The following is an 18,444-nucleotide window of genomic DNA, read 5'->3' on the forward strand; positions in this document are numbered from 1 at the left end:
ACTTTATAATTTTCTCTTTCATATTGTATGTCAGTTTTGGAAAGTGATTTTTTCAGGTAATTTTCTCATTTTACTTAAATTATCAATTAAGTTGGTGTAACATTTTCATGATAGCCTCATTATCCTTCAGAGCATCATTTTAGGTGTTGTAAATTTGTGTCCTCTCTCATTTCCCTTGATTAGTCTAAAGCTATCGATTTTATTATTTTTTTCAAAAATAATACAAAGCATTTGGCTTTGCATTTTTTTCTGTTGTCTGTCGTACACTTTTTTTCCTAGTCATTGCTTTCTGCTCATACTTTTATTACTCTCCTTTCTTTGGGTTTGACATACTCTTTTCTAGCTTCCTTAGATAGAAGCTTGTCATTGATTTTCAGCCTTCCTTATCTGATAGATGCATGAAAGGTATAAATTTCCTAAGCATTGATATAACTACATCTTACAAGTTTGGAAATTTCTTATCTTTAATATTCAGTTCAAAATGTTTTCTAATTCTCATTGTGATTTCTTTTTTCACCCATAGATTTAGAAAGCTATTATTTAATTTTTGGAGATTAAGTATTTTCTAGTTATCTTTTTGCTTATTGATTTTTAACTTAATCCCACTGTGATTAAGGTTTATACTTTGATTGATTTCATTGACCAGTGTTTGTTTGTAAGGCTTTCTTCATCTTGCAGTAATATGGTCAGTTTTGGGCAATGATTCCTGTGCCATTGAAAATAATTTGCATTCTTTTGCTGTTGGGTGCCATATCTCTCCCCTCAACTCCTGCCTCTCTCCCTCCCTCTGGCCCCTCATATATATATATGAATATGTGTATGTATATTTACCTATATATGTCATTAAGATTGTTCTTTCACTTACTGAGAGAAGTGAAGTAAAGTCTCCCAGTGTGATTTTTGGAATCATCCTATTGCATACAGACACATTTAGTATTATGTTTTTATGATTGACCTTTTTTCTCATCTTATTATTTTCCTTTTTATGTCTCTGAATACTTCTTGCTTTAAAATTTCTTTTAAATTTTAAATTTAGCTAATGTAGCTGTACCTGCTTTGTTTTGGATAGGATTTGTCAGTTATATATTTATTCTCATTATTTTTAACCTAAACTTTTCTTTACCCTTATACAGGCACAACGTTTATTGCATTTTGCTTTATTGTGCTTCACAGATAATGTGTCTTTACAAATTGAAGGTTGTGGCAACCCTGTGTTGTCAGATGATGGTCAGCATTTTTAGCAAGAAAATATTTTTAAATTAATGTATGTACATTTTTTTAGACATAATGCTACTGCACACTTAGTAAACTATAGTATAGTGTAAACATAACTTGTATATGCACTGGCTTAGTAGTTGTAGCTCATGGGCTTAGTTGCTCTGCGGCATGTGGGATCTTCCCGGACCAGGGCTCGAACCCATGTCCCCTGGATTGACAGATGGATTCTTTACCACTGTGCAACCAGGGAAGTCCCCATATGCTTAATTTAAAGAGATTTAAGAAGCTTATGATACATGTATTGTTATTATTTTATCTTTATTCTTCCTGATAAGTCTTAACAAAACTGTTGAACATTATATATTATTATATATTAAGTTACATACTAACTTATTTCATTATGTAATTATAGTTGATATATATAAAATTGCCTTGACCTCAGACAGTATTTTCAGTTATAACTTCATGAAGCAGTTCTATAACTTTTAGGATAAATATGGTAGTATTTCACAGTTGCAGCGTGATTTACATTTTGTTAGTTGAAGAATTAATACACAAAAATGTTATGATCAACATCACATTTGGTTAAGAAAGCTCCTAGAAGACTTGCACTGATTACAGATGACAGTACAAAAGAGGTACCTCGTAAATACACGAGTCACATTTTATAACTGGATAGAATTTCGATAATATTCTTCAGACAGTATGGCTTTAAAAAAAAAACCCGAACTTTGCTGGATAATTCATATATTCCAATAGTCTGGAAGCTTGATAGCTAACACACTAGGAATACTACACAGCTGTTGAAAATGTCTCTCTTGGGAGTTATTAAAAATAATCTCTTTAGTACTTTATTCTCTAATAGTAGCTAATTTAGTCTCAACAGTTACAGAAGAGACTTTATAATTCCATTATTTTTAATGACAAAAGAAATATGTGTGTATATGTAGATATGGACATGTATGTGCATATATTTTTTAAATGAGGTAAAATTCATATAACATAAAACTCACCATTTTAACAGTTGTTTTCTTTTTAATATTTATTTATTTGGTTGCACCAGGTCTTAGTTGTGGCTCACGGGGTCCTTAGTTGCAGCAAGTGGGCTCCTTAGGTGTGGCTTGCCAGCTCCTTAGTTGCAGCACACAGGCTCTTTAGTTGCAGCATGTGAACTCTTAGTTGTAGCCTGCATGTGGGATCTAGTTCCCTGACCAGAGATCGAACCCGGGTCCCCTGCATTGGGAGTGCGGAGTCTTATCCACTGTGCCACCAGGGAAGTCCCAAAATATTTACTTATTTATTTATGGCTGTGCTGGGTCTTATTTGTGGCACGCAGGATCTTCATTGCAGCATGTGGGCTCTTAGTTGCAGCATGCAGACTTCTTAGTTGTGGCATGCACGTGGGATCTAGTTCCCCGACTAGGGATTGAACTCAGGTCCCCTGCTTTGGGAATGCAGATTCTTACCCACTGGACCACCAGGGAAGTCCCTTAACAGTTTTAAAGTATACAGTTCATTGGTGTTTATAGTACATTCACAGTATTGTGTAACCAGCACCACTATCTAGTTCCAGAACATTTTTATTACTCCAAAAGGAAACCCCATACCCACTGAACAGTCACTCCCCATGTCTCACCCTCCCTCTAGCCCCTGGCAACCACTAATCTGTTTTCTGTCCATATGTCATATCATATTCTGGATATTTCATGTAAATGAAATCATACAGTGTGTGGCCTTTTGTGTTTGGCTTTTTGCATTTAGCATGATATTTTGAGGTTCATCCATGTTATAGCACATACTTCATTACTTTTTCTGGCTATATGATATTCCATTGCGTGGATATACATTTTTTTTTTTTTGCGTTACGTGGGCCTCTCACTGTTGTGGCCTCTCCTGCTGCGGAGCGCAGGCTCAGCGGCCATGGCCCACGGGCCCAGCTGCTTCGCGGCATGTGGGATCCTCCCAGACCGGGGCATGAACCCATGTCCCCTGCATCGGCAGGCAGACTCCCAACCACTGCACCACCAGGGAAGCCCCACGTGGTTATACATTTTGTTTATCAGTTCATCAGTTGATGATTTGGATTATTAGCCAATAAACTTTTGGCTATTGTGAATAGTGCTGCTGTGAACATCGATGTACAAGTTTTTGTTCGAACACCTGTCTTCAGTTATTTTGGATGTATAATTAGGAATGGAATTACTTTTTGAGGAACTGCCAAATATACCACAGCAGCTGAAATGAACCATTTTGTTTCCACCAGCAATATGCAAGGTTTCTAATTCCTCCACATTCTCACCAATGCTGGTAATTTTCCATTTTTTAATTGTAGCATAACCATCCTAGTGACTATTTTTTCCTTGTCTTTGGCTTTCATCATTTTTACTGTGATGTGTCTATGGATCTCTTTGCGTGTATCCTACATGGAGTTAGTTGAGCTCCCTAAATGTGTATATATTGTTGTTTTTCAATAAATTTGGGAAGTTTTCAACGTTTCTTAGAATATTTTTTTCTTCTGCTCCATTTTGTCTTTTTTTTCCCATTATATGTATGTCAGTGTACTTAATAGGGTCCCACACTTCTCTTAGGCTCTGTTTATTTTTCTTCATTCTTTCATCTATGGATTGCATAATCTCTTGATCTCTCAGCAGGTTCAGTAATTCTTCTACCTTCATATCTGCTGTATATGAACATGGCCCCTTATGTCATTCTTCCATTTCAATTATTGTACTTTTCAAGTCCAGAGTTTCTTTAAAAAAATAATAATAATTTTTACCTCTACATTGATATGCTCTATTTTTTGTGACATTATCAACATACTTTACTTGTTTAATCACGGTTTCCTTTAGTTCTTCACATGTGTATACAACATCTCCTACATAGACAGTTTCTATTACCTACTTTTTCCCCATTATATGGGTCATGCTTTCTTGTTTCTTTGCATGTGTTTTGCAAAGAAAATCTGCATAATTTTATGTTTGAAACTGAACATTTTATATAATGTTAGAAATTCTTGGAGTTGGTTTCTCCCTTCCAGTGCATATTATTCTTACCTGTTTGTTTATTTGTTCAGTGACTTGCGGGATTATTTTAGTGGAGTTTGTTTTCCTCTCCTTCCATCCACCCCACTCCCCCACCACACCCCCCAACACGTACACACACACACACACACATGTGCGCGAACACACACAGCCTCTGATGTTACTTCTCTAGGGTTATAGCCCTACGTTTTCCAATGGTTAACGCTGGGATGACAATGATATTGGCAGAGTTCTTGACTGTCTCTTTCCCTGACAACTTAGAACTGTTATGGTCCACTAATCTAAGGCTAATTGCACTATAATGTTAGCAATGGCCTGAGGCATTAATTGCTTCAGGTACTAATCAAATTTGAGTTCCTTTGGAGGAAAGTTTTCCTAAATCAGTGCTTGAGATATGTTCTGACCCCAGGAAGGCTCCTCCTAGTTGTTTCCATTGCTCCCTAGCAAACAAACTGGCCTACAGTTTAGCTTTTACGTCCCAAGATTCCTCTAATCTCCTCTCAATTGCCTTTCACCAGGACCTCTCCTGTTTTTCAGAGCACCCTTGCTCATTCCCTTGCAAATGAATTGCTATTTCTCTAGGAAAAGATTTGAAGCTCTCAGTTTTATGGCCTCCTTGCCCCACAGGCAGTATCTCCAGGTCAGGTTTCTGGAGTCTGGAGTGAGTACAGTGATGTATTTCTCTCCCAGTGATATCTCTGCTCTAGGAGCTAAGCACTTGGTGGAATGGGGGTAGAGGAGGGGAATGGCACCCTCGGGTCTTCCTGGCTTGGTCCTCCCAGTATGGGACTCCCACCTTACAGGCTACAACAGTAGCAGTCAGTGCTACAACAGCACCACACCCAAGGTAGATCCTACATTCACCCCCCCCCCGCCCCCCAACCCCCGCCATCTCTTGGCCACATTCACTTGGGAGCTTAGCTTCAGCAATAGAGTGGGAAGTGTTGACATCCTGCTCTTCCCAGTAAGATCGATACCTGAGCCCCAAGGGGAAAGAGGGAGCGCAATTAGAGAAGATACTTTTTCAGTATTTTAAAATTTGTCAGAGACTTGTTTTGTGGCATAGCATACAGTCTAAGTGGAGAATATTCCATGTGCACTTGAAAAGAATGTGTATTTGTATTCTGTTGTCGACATGTGAATGTCTGTTAGGTTTAGTTGTTTTATGATGTTGTTCAAGTCCTCAGTTTCTTTATTGATCATCTTCCTGGGTGTTCTATGTATTATTGAAAGTCGCATATTGATATTTCCAACTATTATTGAGCAATTGACTGTTTCCAATTTCATTAGTTCTTTCTTGATATAGTTTGGAGCTCTGTTTGCATATATGTTTATAGTTATGTCTTCGTCATGGTTCACCTTTTTATCAATATGTACTGTACTGCTTTGTCTCCTGTGATAACTTTTGACTAAAGTCCATTTGTCTTATTACGATAGCTACCCAGCTCTCTTTTGGTTCTTCACATGGAATATCTTTTCTCATCTTTTTACTTTCAACTTATTTTTGATTTCCATAAATACACGGAGCCAAAAACATGCTTTTCTAGTTTTGTAGAAATTGGCTTTTTCTTTTGAGCACTCCTTCAAAGCTTCACCATTTACAGCTCTGCCTTAGTCTTCACTTTCTGCTTGTGTGACACCTAAAGGTCAGCCAGAGTTGATAGCTCAGGGTTGTCTCACATTTTTTCCAAGGATATGTTTGGACTCAGTTATGCACATGACCTTCTAACTTCCCCTGTATGTGTGAGAGCTTTTAAAAGCCCTTTTCTCCCAAGTATCTTTCTCAGTTTCTTTCTCCTCAGGCTTTCCTATCTGGCTGATGATTGCCCCAACACTTTCCCCTGTTCCAGACAGGTACAGTAATACATTTGCTTTTAAATGGTTTTGACAAATGCTGCCACCCAGAATGCTGCTTCTACCCTGCAGAAGCTCCAAGACAGGTGAGACAAAGGCAAGCCCTTAAGCTGATCCTTCAGGAAGGTTACCAGCCTGCACAAAGCACACCCCACTTTGCCATTTTCAGTGAGGTCTATATGCATATACTTTACTACATCTGTAAATTTCTATCTATATAATTTAGGGATTCACAGATACACAAGAATGTGAAGAAATTCTTTGCTATGCTAGAACTTTAAGATACAGATAACTTCTGGTAGGAAGAAGAGGTTTGGTGGTAGGAAGATGGTTGTTTGACATACGGTTCTTTATATATATTCTGGATATTTGACATTCTTTATGGTGAATTTATGTAGCTGAGTGTGTGTCCGTTACGTATGCCTAATAGAACAGGGGTCCTCAACCCCCGGGCCGTGGACCAGTACCGGTCCATGGCCTGTTAGGAACTGGGCCACACAGCAGGAGGTGAGCAGCAGGCAAGCGAGCAAAGCTTCATCTGCCGCTCCCCATCGCTCACATTAACGCCTGGGCCATGTCACCACCCCCCACCCCCATCCGTGGGAAAATTGTCTTCCATGAAAGCAGTCTCTGGTGCCAAAAAGCTTGGGGACTGCTATAATAGAACGTTAAGTCTGGCACTCAAACATTTTTTTTTTAAGTAGAAAATTACATATATGTTTATTCTAATAAGTCTTGCTTTTTAAAATAAAGCTATAAAACATCACACTTAAAATTTTTAAAAGAAACATATTTAGAATATGGGTGAAACCTTTATTTGTTAATTTGTGTAGATTGTTTACAGTTATTCTCTAGATTTTATATTAGTTGGGCTCTTTCTGCAAGAACAAGAATAGGAAGTCCTGAATGTAGCTGATGGTCTACTATCTTTTTTTTTATTTTTTAACGTTTGAAGAGAAGAAAAAATAGAATACTGGCAATAACACTGAAATGGACATTAGGAGATCTTTGTCTTTGTTCTTCTTCCGATATTTATCCAGCAATGTAAACATGGGCAGTGTATTTTTCTAGTTTGGTCCATTTCTCTCATCTTGGTCCTCAACTGTAAAGTAAGAGTTGGACCAGACAGGTTAAGGGCTGTTTCAGCTCTATTATATCAGGAGCAGCAGCATTATTCTATGGAAAGAGTATAGACTTTGGAGCCAGGCACATTTATGTTCAGCCACTTTCTGGTTAATAAAGTCTAAAGTAAGCTTTCTAACTTGTCTAGTCATTTTCTCATGGTTAAGGTGGGGTTATTAACATCCATCTCATAGAGTTGTGGAGGAATAAACAAGGTACATAATGTCTTGTAAGTATGCACAAATGCAGTCTGCTCACCAGTATTCTTCATACCCCCATTACATAACTACATCATTTGAAGTAGTTGGAAAAAAGACAAAAATCTTTGTAACCTTTTACTTGGTTCTTTATATATATATATATATATATATATATATATATATATATATATATACACATACATGGATTATGTTGTGAGTTACACTTGAGCAAGGTAAAAACTCTTGTAGAGGCATTAAAGAACTTTTGTTTTTTACTCTAGATTCTTTAAACTTACGTTTTATTTATTTTATTAGTATTAACTTAGCATCTTCTTATAGAAAGTTAAGTATTAAAGATTATGATTAAAGTTTTCTTTGACTTACCATCTTCTTTGACCTAATGTCTCTCAATGTCTACTACTTGAAAAGTCTCTCTCTGTCACATACACACACACACACACACACACACACACACACAAACACATTTTCTGTGGGCTAATGTAAGCATGCAAATAACTGATTTTCTACTTCTTTTAAAAATAATGACTTGTATCTCTGTTAATTAAAACATAATAACATACTTAGAAAATATAAACAAATAAAAATAAGCAAAAATCCCACCACCCAGAGGTAGCCTCTGTTAATACTTAAGATATATATCTTAGCAGCATTATCAGTGCCAAAGTTCAACTCAGTGTGTCTATGTGCCAGTCTGTTTTTCTCTATGCACCCATACTTGTAATAACTCTACAAGCATACTTCGTTTTATTGTGCTTCACTTTTTTGCACTTCACAGATGCTGCACTTTTTACAAATTGAGGGTTTATGGCAACCCTGCATCAAACAAGTCTATTAGTGCCATTTTTTCAACAGCATTTACTAATGTCATGTCTCTGTGTCACATTTTGGTAATTCTTAAAATATTTCCAACTTTTTCATTTGTTATGGTGATCTGATCAGTGATATTTGATGTTACTATTGCAAAAAGATTATGATTCTCTGTAAGCTCAGGTGATGGTTACATTTTTAAGCAATAAAGTATCTTTTAATTAAGGTCTGTACATTTTTTAGGCGTAATGCTATTGAACATTTAATAGACTACAGCATGGTGTCAACATAACTTTTATATGCATTGGGAAACCAAAAATTTCATGTGACTCACTTTGTGATAGTCGCTTTACTGTGGTGGTCTGGAACCGAACCCTCAGTATCTTGAGCTATGCCTGTATGTGCTATTTAAAGTGAGGTCCTTTAAGGCATACTCTGTTTAATGTTTTACTTTAAACATATGTTGAATACTTTACCTGTCATTAAGAAAATTAAGTACATTCTTAATGGTTGCATAGTTCTGTGTATATAAATATATCACAAAAACATACTACGCTTATACTTAGTTATCTTTTCCCACAGTTGTGATATTTGTCCCAAGATGAATTTCTAGAATGAATCTGAGAAAAAAATTTCTTTTGATACTAATTGTAAGATTGTCCTACAGAAAAGATTTGTCAGTAAAGTAATATCTGCTTCTCTGCAGTTTTCCTGGCTATAGGAATTGACAGTTTAAAATAATCTTTGAAAATAAATACTATAGGTGAAAAATGGTATGGATTCTTTTTTTTTTTTTTTTTTTTCAGTACGCGCGCCTCTCACTGCTGTGGCCTCTCCCGTTGCAGAGCACAGGCTCCAGACACGCAGGCTCAGCGGCCATGGCTCACGGGCCCAGCCGCTCCGTGGCATGTGGGATCTTCCCGGACCGGGGCACGAACCCACGTCCCCTGCATCGGCAGGCGGACTTTCAACCACGGCGCCACCACGGAAGCCCCATGGATTCTTTTATAACTGATTATAAAGGAGGTTAAACTCCACTCTCCCCTTTTTAGCTATTCTCCTGCAAATTGCTTTTTCATCTCACTAACTTTTTCTGAATCTTTCTGAAATCATTCTTAGTTGACAGAAACCATATAATTAGTGTTATTTGATGTCCATGAGAAGCATCAGCATTTTTATACTTGTAAAATAGTAGTTTATTTATTAGCATCATTTCCTTTCCCTTTTGCCAGAAATTTCACCATTAAAAAAATGAGGAAGGGGCTTCCCGAAGGTGGCGCAGTGGTTGAGAGTCCGTCTGCCGATGCAGGGGACGCGGGTTCGTGCCCTGGTCCGGGAAGATCCCACATGCCGCGGAGCGGCTGGGCCCGTGAGCCATGGCCGCTGAGCCTGCGCGTCCGGAGCCTGTGCTCCGCAATGGGAGAGGCCACAACAGTGAGAGGCCCGCGTACCGCAAAAAAAAATGAGGGAGGTTATTAAAACAACTTTACAATTTATATACATTCCCACAAGAAATGTATGAGAATGCCTGTCCTTAAACTCTCACCACTTTTTTTGGATTATCACTAGTGTCCTGGGTTAAAAAACGGCTTCTTAACTTAGTTTCAATTTATACTACTCTAATTATGAGTAAAGTTCTTTTTCTATGAATTATTTGTATTCTTTACTTTTTCTTTCTGATTTTTAGGAATTCTTTATGTATTAGGGAAATTACCCTTTTGTGTGCTATGTGCATTGCAGATACTTTTCTTGGTTTGTTGTTTTCAAGGTTGGTTATTGTGGCTTATTTTATTAGCTTGCTTCAGAATCAGTGGCAAAAGTATTGACTAGGACAGGCTCTTTCACATATTCCTAATGGGTAAGTTGATAATCGTTGCCCTTTCGGTACATTTATTAATTGTGAATTTGCTTAAGAGAAATATCCAACTCGTGTTTCTGCTCCTATTTCCACCTTCAACCCGGTAGAAAACAGTGGTAGCTTTACTAGTCTGGGGCTAGCCAGGAAGACCAGCAGCTTTGCTGCCAGATCAGGTGGACTTGATTCAGGGCTTGATTTGGGGCCAAGGAGGGAGTGGGAGGAACTTGGCTTTGTCAGCTAAAAGTAGCAAACTTGGTTTGAAAGAAAGGGGACAGCCTGCAGCTTTGCTAACCAGGCAAAAAAAGTTAAGAATAAAAAGCCAAACAGATATCAGCAGCTATACAATATGGTGGAGATGGATACTGCAGTTAAGTCCTAGCAGGTTACTAAAAAGAAAACAACCACCCATAGAAAAACAAATGAGAATCCAGAGTTGCTACAGTGTATTGACTAACAAGTCCAGCTTTCAGCCAAATATTATCAGATATGCAAAGAAACAGGAAACTGTAATACATATTCAGGGGAAAGAGCAGAAGCCACACATAAAACTACATGTTGTACAATTCTGTTTACATGGAATTTCTAGATAAGGTGTAACTATGGAAAGCATGAGTGGTTCCCTAAATTTGGGGGTGGGAAGGACCTTTGGGGATGCTGGAAGTACTCTAATACTGTATTGATGAGTGGACAACTGTATAAATTCACTAAAAATCATTGATCTGTACATTTAAAATCAATGAATTTCATGATATGTAAATTATACCTCAGTAAAGCTGTTAAATATGGAGGGGGAACCAACATCTTTGATGGTGCTCTGGATCTCCCTGTTGTGACTACCTGTTTGCTGTTCTGTTTTCAAACGTACATAACCATTTGTGGTTTATAAAAGTAACTGAAGATAACAGCTGGAGGTACTTACAAGCAGTACCTCATTTTTATGTAGAAGTGAATAATTCTTGTTAAAGTGACAGTGTACAATGCTCTTAAATTGTGTATTCACTTTTCTTTGAGGCACTCTTCCTTCCTTCAACCATTTATCTCCTCTAGCTTACTTAAGTAAGGGACATCCACTTTTCTTCACCTCTCCTTTAATGCTGATTGTGACTTTTAAGTGCTCCTCATAGAGTGTTCCCAATGTTATCATCCTGACTTTCTTGCCTGGCTACTTTGCTGATTGCCTAGTTGTGTCATGCTGCAAGTACATGATGTGACAGGAACTCTTGTATGTGAGGAACCTACATAAATACATTTGGGTGAGTATATTAGTAGAGATGCCATTATTGAAAGGGGGAATTACTCAAACAATCCAATCATAAAGGAGTAGAAACATGATATAGTGCAGAATCTTTGTGCTACAGCCCTTTTCCCCTTAGACCTCTGTAGTAATTAATCCTGTTTTCTATATGTATTTAACAATGAGGAGAAAAATGGGGCCATCCTGATTTTTGTTCCTTTAATCAAACATGATACTTGTGATTTTTTTTTTAATCTTGGTGGTGGTTTCTTATTTTTATTGTTTATTTCTAGTACAGATTTTGAATGTGCATCTTTATTTGTAGTTTGGCATTTTTTTATACCTTTTATATCTTTTTTGATTTTTGTTTTTGGGTTTTTTTTTGCGGTACGTGGGCCTCTCACTGTTGTGGCCTCTCCCACTGCAGAGTCCAGGCTCTGGACGCGCAGGCTCAGCGGCCATGGCTCACAGGCCCAGCCACTCCGCGGCATGTGGGATCTTCCCGGACCGGGGCACGAACCCGTGTCCCCTGCATCAGCAGGCAGACTCTCAACCACTGCGCCACCAGGGAAGCCCTCTTTTTGTTTTTATGTATCTTTCAGGTAGCTTTCTTCAGTCTTTGTTTTCTTATTTCATACTATTGTTTCATTGGTTGTAGACACAGAGCAGATATTTTCTTCTACATTTTGAATGAAGTCCTTTCTTTTTTTTCCCTTAGTAGTTTCTTTTTATAGGACTCATGTGCTTTTCTTCACTCATTAATTATTCGTAAATGAAAACAGTGTTCTCCAGACTTGATTCCTTGTACTGGAATGTAATCTCAACACCGCCGCCTACACCCCTGCAAAGTGCAATACTTACATAGCTCTTCTGGATTTTGCCTCTTTTCTTTTCCAAGTTGCAAAGCACCATCTAGTCACTAATGTCCTGGCCAGGTTATGATGATTAATTATGTGTCCAAATAGATGTAGTTCAAGAACAGCCAATTGGGAGGAAATTTTATGAGACGGTACATATTATCTGGTAGGGGACACTCTGATAGGGACAAAGTCTTATCTGAGAACCTGTGTGTCTGAGACAGAGGTAGATTTCTGTTGAATATAATTCTTCAGCATTGCCTGTTATGTCTCATTCTGTGTTTTTAGTTGGTCAGAACTTGGGGGTCTGAGAGACGAGTAATATTTGTAGTTTCCAGGGCTGTTCTAACTTCGTAGCCCTTTTGATTTTCATAAATATGTCAACGGAAAGGTGAAGGAAGGTGAATCAAATATTAATTGTTACAAGTTTCCACGTTATTTTGTGATTTTATGTTTTTGATCTTACTATTAAGCTATATGTTATTTTTTGATTTGTGACAGTTTTGGAAAGCATGCCTTTGTATAATAAAATCTGTAAGTATTAACTTCATTCAGATTTCAAGCATTATATGCCATAAAGTTTTATGGTTTTATTTCTAAAAAATTAATTTTCATTAAATGAAATCCTCATGTTTCCTCATAATGTAATTTGAGAAAGTAATTGTTTTATGACTGTTTAAATACTTCTTTCCTCTTGATTCAGTTAGTTAAACTTTTTGATTAGTAAATTAAACTTCTTTTCTTTGTAGTAAAGCACTCAACTGTGTGGGATATTGCATAAATCTTAGAAGACTACAATAAAGTGGCAATGTCTCGGGAACCCACCCCACCTCTCTCTGGAGATATGTCTACTGGTCCTATAGCAGAAAGCTGGTGTTACACACAGGTACATACTGTTAAAAATGCCTTCCTTTATGTCACTTACAAGTTGTGTAGTATTTTGAGAATATTGTGAAGCACTTTGGCATTGTTACTAGAAGTGTTAGAAGAGTGGGTCAAAGAATGTTTAACATGTGACAGGTCAAGAGTGTAAAAGTCATCATTGTAAAAGTGCTTTTCTGAATGTTTTAGGTTAAAGTTGTAAAGTTTTCCTACATGTGGACCATTAATAACTTCAGTTTTTGTCGAGAGGAAATGGGTGAAGTGTTAAAAAGTTCAACATTCTCATCGAGCCCCAGTGACAAAATGAAATGGTAAGATGTTTGTTTGTTTTGGGTATTTGTTTTTGATATGATCATCGGCTACTTTAAAATTTTGTTGTTACTGTTTCTGAATGGATATTTGTCTAATTTTATATTAGATTTATAATAAGTTCCTAATAGTATAGAGAATTGTAAAGAACTGTGAGGATATTGACAGGAGTGCTGTTCTATTATTAAGATTTAACATTAAAAAAAAAGAAGATAAACTTACTTTGTAAAAAAAAATATATATATATATATATTAGTGGATAATTGAAGACACTTCTAAATTAAAACCAGTTCTCTTAAAAAAAAAAAGATTTAACAAATGATTTCAGTATCCTCTCTCTTGAATGTTTAAAGTATTATTTTCCTCCTTGTGAGCCTATTGTTTTATTTTAGGTGCCTGAGGGTAAATCCAAAGGGATTAGATGATGAAAGTAAAGACTACTTGTCCTTATATTTGCTTTTAGTCAGCTGTCCAAAAAGTGAAGTTCGAGCAAAATTCAAATTTTCCCTTCTGAACGCTAAAAGGGAAGAAACAAAAGCAATGGGTAAGTGATTTCCAAACTGACTTGAAGAAGTCTTTGTGTAACTATGTACTGTGACTTCCGCACTTTTACTTAGAAAAACTTCGGATATTTTTCCCTAAAACCTAAAATCTGCTTAACCCAAAACATTTCATTTTGGCTGTTAATTTTAAATACCAGTGTACAGTTACAGTTGTTTTACTAAGTCTTAGACTTCCTAAGACATGTAAAATTAGTTTTAAATCATATTAAAATTTAAATTTTTTATGCCCTAAAATGACATTCACTTTTCACTTGTAAAAACAGCTACTGTCAGGGCAAGATGCCTGGTTCAATGCCTGGCATATGTAATAGGTGTTCAGGAAACATTTCTTTTTCTTCCTTGCCATTTTTGCCAGATAATAAAATCTGAAGAACAATGTGAAAGGAGTTTGAATGTCCTGATATTTTGTCACTAGAATTTTTTTGAGCAGTGGGCTGAACACTGACCGAAAGGAAATCAGTTTTTCTTAGTCTCAGGACCTGTTAAATTCAATTCAAGCTTCTGAATTATAGCCAGCTGAAACCATGTAGCCTGGCACTTCATAACAGAAGATCATTGTAGGAAATGTACAGCGTGCATAGTAGGAAAATATGAACTGCTACATTAAATTTGAAGTGATTTCTGGAAGTGAATAACAAAAAGCAAGTACTAACCTCACTACAAAAAACCCTCCAAATACACACGTTAATAATATATTTTGTTGCTAAGGTAATACATAGTTTCACATGTGTTTTCACATTGTCTGACATTCAAGACAGGCGAGTGTCTTAGTTCAGGCTGCTATAACAAAGTAACATAGACTGGGTGGCCTATAAACAACAGACATTTATTTCTCACAAATCGGGAGACTTGAATCCAAGATCAGGGTGCCAGCATAGTCAGATTCTAGTCCGACTGTTGTACTTACAGACTGCCAGTGTTTCACTGTGTCTTCACATGATGGAAAGGGCTAGGAAGCACTAATCCTTACATTCATGAGGGTATCTACGCTCATGACCTCATCTAATCCCACTCACTGGCCTCTTAATACCATCACTTTGGGGATAGGGTTTCAACATGAAACTTTTGAGGGGATACAAACATTCAGTCCTTAACATGGAGTATCTCAGTTAAATTTATTACTGGTTTTCTACCTTCAGCTTGTATAACAGATAATGAATACTTTCTGTAAAGGACCTTGTTTATTTCATAGTATACAGCTGTTAATCAGTATGTTAGGCATTTGAAACATTTACTTCAGACATTTATTAAATCTTTTACTAATCATACTAAGACCGTCTTCTGGACTTTTATGAAAATTGTTTTTAGAGGTAATGGGACTGTGTCTGAAGACCTAGAAATGATAGGGGACTTTATTTAGCTTTTTTACCAGTTAATGGATTTTTCTCTAGTTAATGCAACTTAAATCAGTGGGATGGTTATCCCAGGAAAGCTTACAGGATGCCCTGGTGATATAGAGCATCCATTTTTAAAGGGAGGAACAAGAAATGAGAGGTATGTTTCTAAGTTGGTTCTGATATTAGATGATGAATAGTATGTCTATGCCAATGTATTTTAATCCTACTTCATTGTTAAAGGGCTTAGATTGTTTGAAAGATCTCTTCCTTCTCCTTGACATTTGATCTGGCTTTTCTTCTACTTAGATATCTAGGAATCTGAAAGTGAGCTCATTGATAATGGCCAGAAATTTTGGTAGACTGTGAAATGATCTGGTTCTACCTAATGTAACTCTTTTGACATTTTACCTATGAACACACATATCTGTAATTTTTATGATGGATGTATTGGCCCAGTCCTATTTTTCACATTCATTTAACTGTGTTATCATTAACAGAATGTTTCTTGGATACTTGTTTATTTAAACTTTTATTCTGTTTTCCACCAGAAAGCCAAAGAGCATATCGATTTGTACAAGGGAAAGACTGGGGTTTTAAAAAATTCATTCGAAGGGATTTTTTGCTTGATGAAGCTAATGGTCTTTTACCAGATGACAAGCTTACATTATTTTGTGAGGTGGGTACATTTTTTATTCAAGGAACTCACTGTTTGGCTATATTTAGTGATGAAGCAAAAATATACACTTAGTAACTGGTGTAATTGGTAATATTTTATATGTAAATATTTAACCATGTAAAAGCTGACTGGATTTTCTTAGAAATCAATGTAGTAGCCCAGTGTGAAAAAATTCTGTCATGTCTTTAAGCTATAAATTGTATATACAGTTATACTACCACATACTAAATACTTCTTCCTCATAGGAAGACTATGGATGTGTATAGCTTCATATCAAGATTTCTGAATATCTTCTTCATTCTGAATAATTCTAAATAGATGGTCAGTATTTTCTGTCATATTCAGATTGATGATATTAAACATTATTACTAGTTTATCAGTTTGAATCCGTACTTGAACGGAAGTGAAAGTGACTGAAAAAAGGCTGGGAAGCTTTTTGTTCATTCAAGCAGTTAGATTCATTTATTCAAATAGATGTTAGCATTATAAGCAAAAGCATCTCAAAATTTTTAAGATATACCTATGTCTGTTGACAGACTTATAAGATATAATTATATGCATGAAATGTCATCTTTTGAAACTTACCAGCATTGCCCCTTCTAATAATTTACACTTATGATTTGTCTTAATTTGAGGCTTGAACTTGGTTCTGTCATTGTTATTACGTAGCTTTATCTATATGAATTGTTGAGATGATCAGGTAACCTCAGCATTAAATATATTTCAGTAGGTTATTGTAGACAGATGAGTGTCTTGGAAGCACAATAACTTCCTTAACTGCTACTAAGGTAGCTTTACTCTTTTTATAGAAAATGTGTAAAATTTCTTGGCAAGATTTACAAACTAATTGAAATATGGCCCCAGAGACTACATAGTGCAAATATAGTGCATCTTATTTTCACTTAGACAAGTTAAATGAACTGTATGATGAATTTGTTATGAATACAATTATTTGGTTGATAAAGCACATACCGCAAGTGTCTTGAGCAGAGCTTATCGTTAAATAATTTGATAAAAATACATACTAAAGCATTTGTTGCCAATAGATAAGATGCTCTAAGTAGTATTTTAAATAATTGTAGGTTATGTTATTTAAGCATTCTTTTTATTTATTTATTTATTTAAGCATTCTTAACGTAGAATCTTTTCATAATTTTAGCAGTTATCTTAAATTTCAGCATGTTAATTTTTTTTAATCACATAATCTTAGAATTTAAAGGATCTTAAAGGTTGTGTAATCCAGTTAAGAAAAAAAACTACTGCAGCTAAAAGTCTTTTTGTGAATAAACATTTTAAGAAAATATTTCTTTTTTTAGAATTGAAATATTGTTTACTAAGTATATTTCCCTAAGTATATTTTATTGGAACCTAGACAACCAAAAAGTTCAGAATGAAGGCTGAAATTAAGATCTTTTTCTGATACAAGTTTTTGAAGTATACTTTTTATTCACATGCTAAATTATACAAGCTAGTGACCTCCTAAAAATCGAACCCACCATGACATGTATTTTAAGTTGACATTGATCAAATTCAGTTTTGGATACTGTAATACATACCTTTACTGATGTAGACCTTTATACCCTGGGCACTGTATTTAACATAGGTGGGCAAAAAGTGCTTTGAACAAACATTCCTTGTGCCCTTTCCCTCTTTATTCCGTACCTCTCACTGATGCCCTTCCTTCTACAGCATCTCCAGCACTGCTTGCAGAAGAGGAGGAAGCATTGCACTGGCCTACCTAAAGAACTGCCTCCTCCCCTCCCCTGCAAGTGGTGCTGTAGACAGGTAAGGCAGTCTGGTGCTACTCTTTGGTGCAAGATGTAAATAATCTTGCAAGTTCCATACTATGAGTCAAATAGCCAGAGGTAGAAATTTCTGGCAGTGTAAACAGTTCTGCCCCTTCTCTCCCAAAGTGATGCAGAAAACAGGCATTGAGGAATAAGTAGGAAAAATAGAAAATTGGTTAAATTGCTTTATCTTTTGGAATCCAGCAGATTTTAAATAACCTTATGGTCCAAAGACCCATGTTATTCTATGGTATACAGAAGACTATATATACAGGTAGAATATATGTAATGAATTGTTCATAAAATTAAATTAATTCATTTAGAAGGACTTTTTTTCCCCTCCTATTTTTCTGTTGCTAAGTTAACCTTTCTGTTTTAAAATACTTTTGATAGTGGATGGAAGTTGGGTTTTATTCTCTAAAAATGACAAAATGGAAAACTGACAACCTGATTTCTATCATCTGCATTCTAAAAAAGGATACCTGTCTATGAAAGCCAGAAAGTCTAAGACCCAGTATTCTAGAAGATGATATGAAATTGGACTACTAAAAGTTTATCACTTTGGAGCCAGTGTAGGGGATGGTTAGGTAGTTGATTAGAGTGGCAAAATTTGTAGTACTATGCACCTTTGGATATTCCTAGCTAGCCTTCAGAATTAGTTTAGAGAATTGAGAGTTT

General features: G+C 36.2%; 1 protein-coding gene across 2 annotated transcripts in view; it reads left to right on the forward strand.

Annotated features, from left to right (window-relative positions):
* Positions 1-18,444, forward strand: part of SPOPL (speckle type BTB/POZ protein like) — a 62,173-nt gene that overhangs the window by 27,641 nt on the left and 16,088 nt on the right. For both annotated transcript variants that reach the window (XM_082841308.1, XM_082841309.1), the window contains 4 exons: positions 12,962-13,098; positions 13,284-13,405; positions 13,796-13,947; positions 15,852-15,979. In XM_082841308.1, the coding sequence (XP_082697434.1) occupies positions 13,021-13,098; positions 13,284-13,405; positions 13,796-13,947; positions 15,852-15,979 (480 nt within the window). In that variant the 5' untranslated portion in view covers positions 12,962-13,020. The remainder of the gene's footprint in view (positions 1-12,961; positions 13,099-13,283; positions 13,406-13,795; positions 13,948-15,851; positions 15,980-18,444) is intronic.

Source organism: Leucopleurus acutus, assembly GCF_964270905.1.
Source record: "Leucopleurus acutus genome assembly, chromosome: 6".
NCBI lineage: Eukaryota > Metazoa > Chordata > Mammalia > Artiodactyla > Delphinidae > Leucopleurus > Leucopleurus acutus.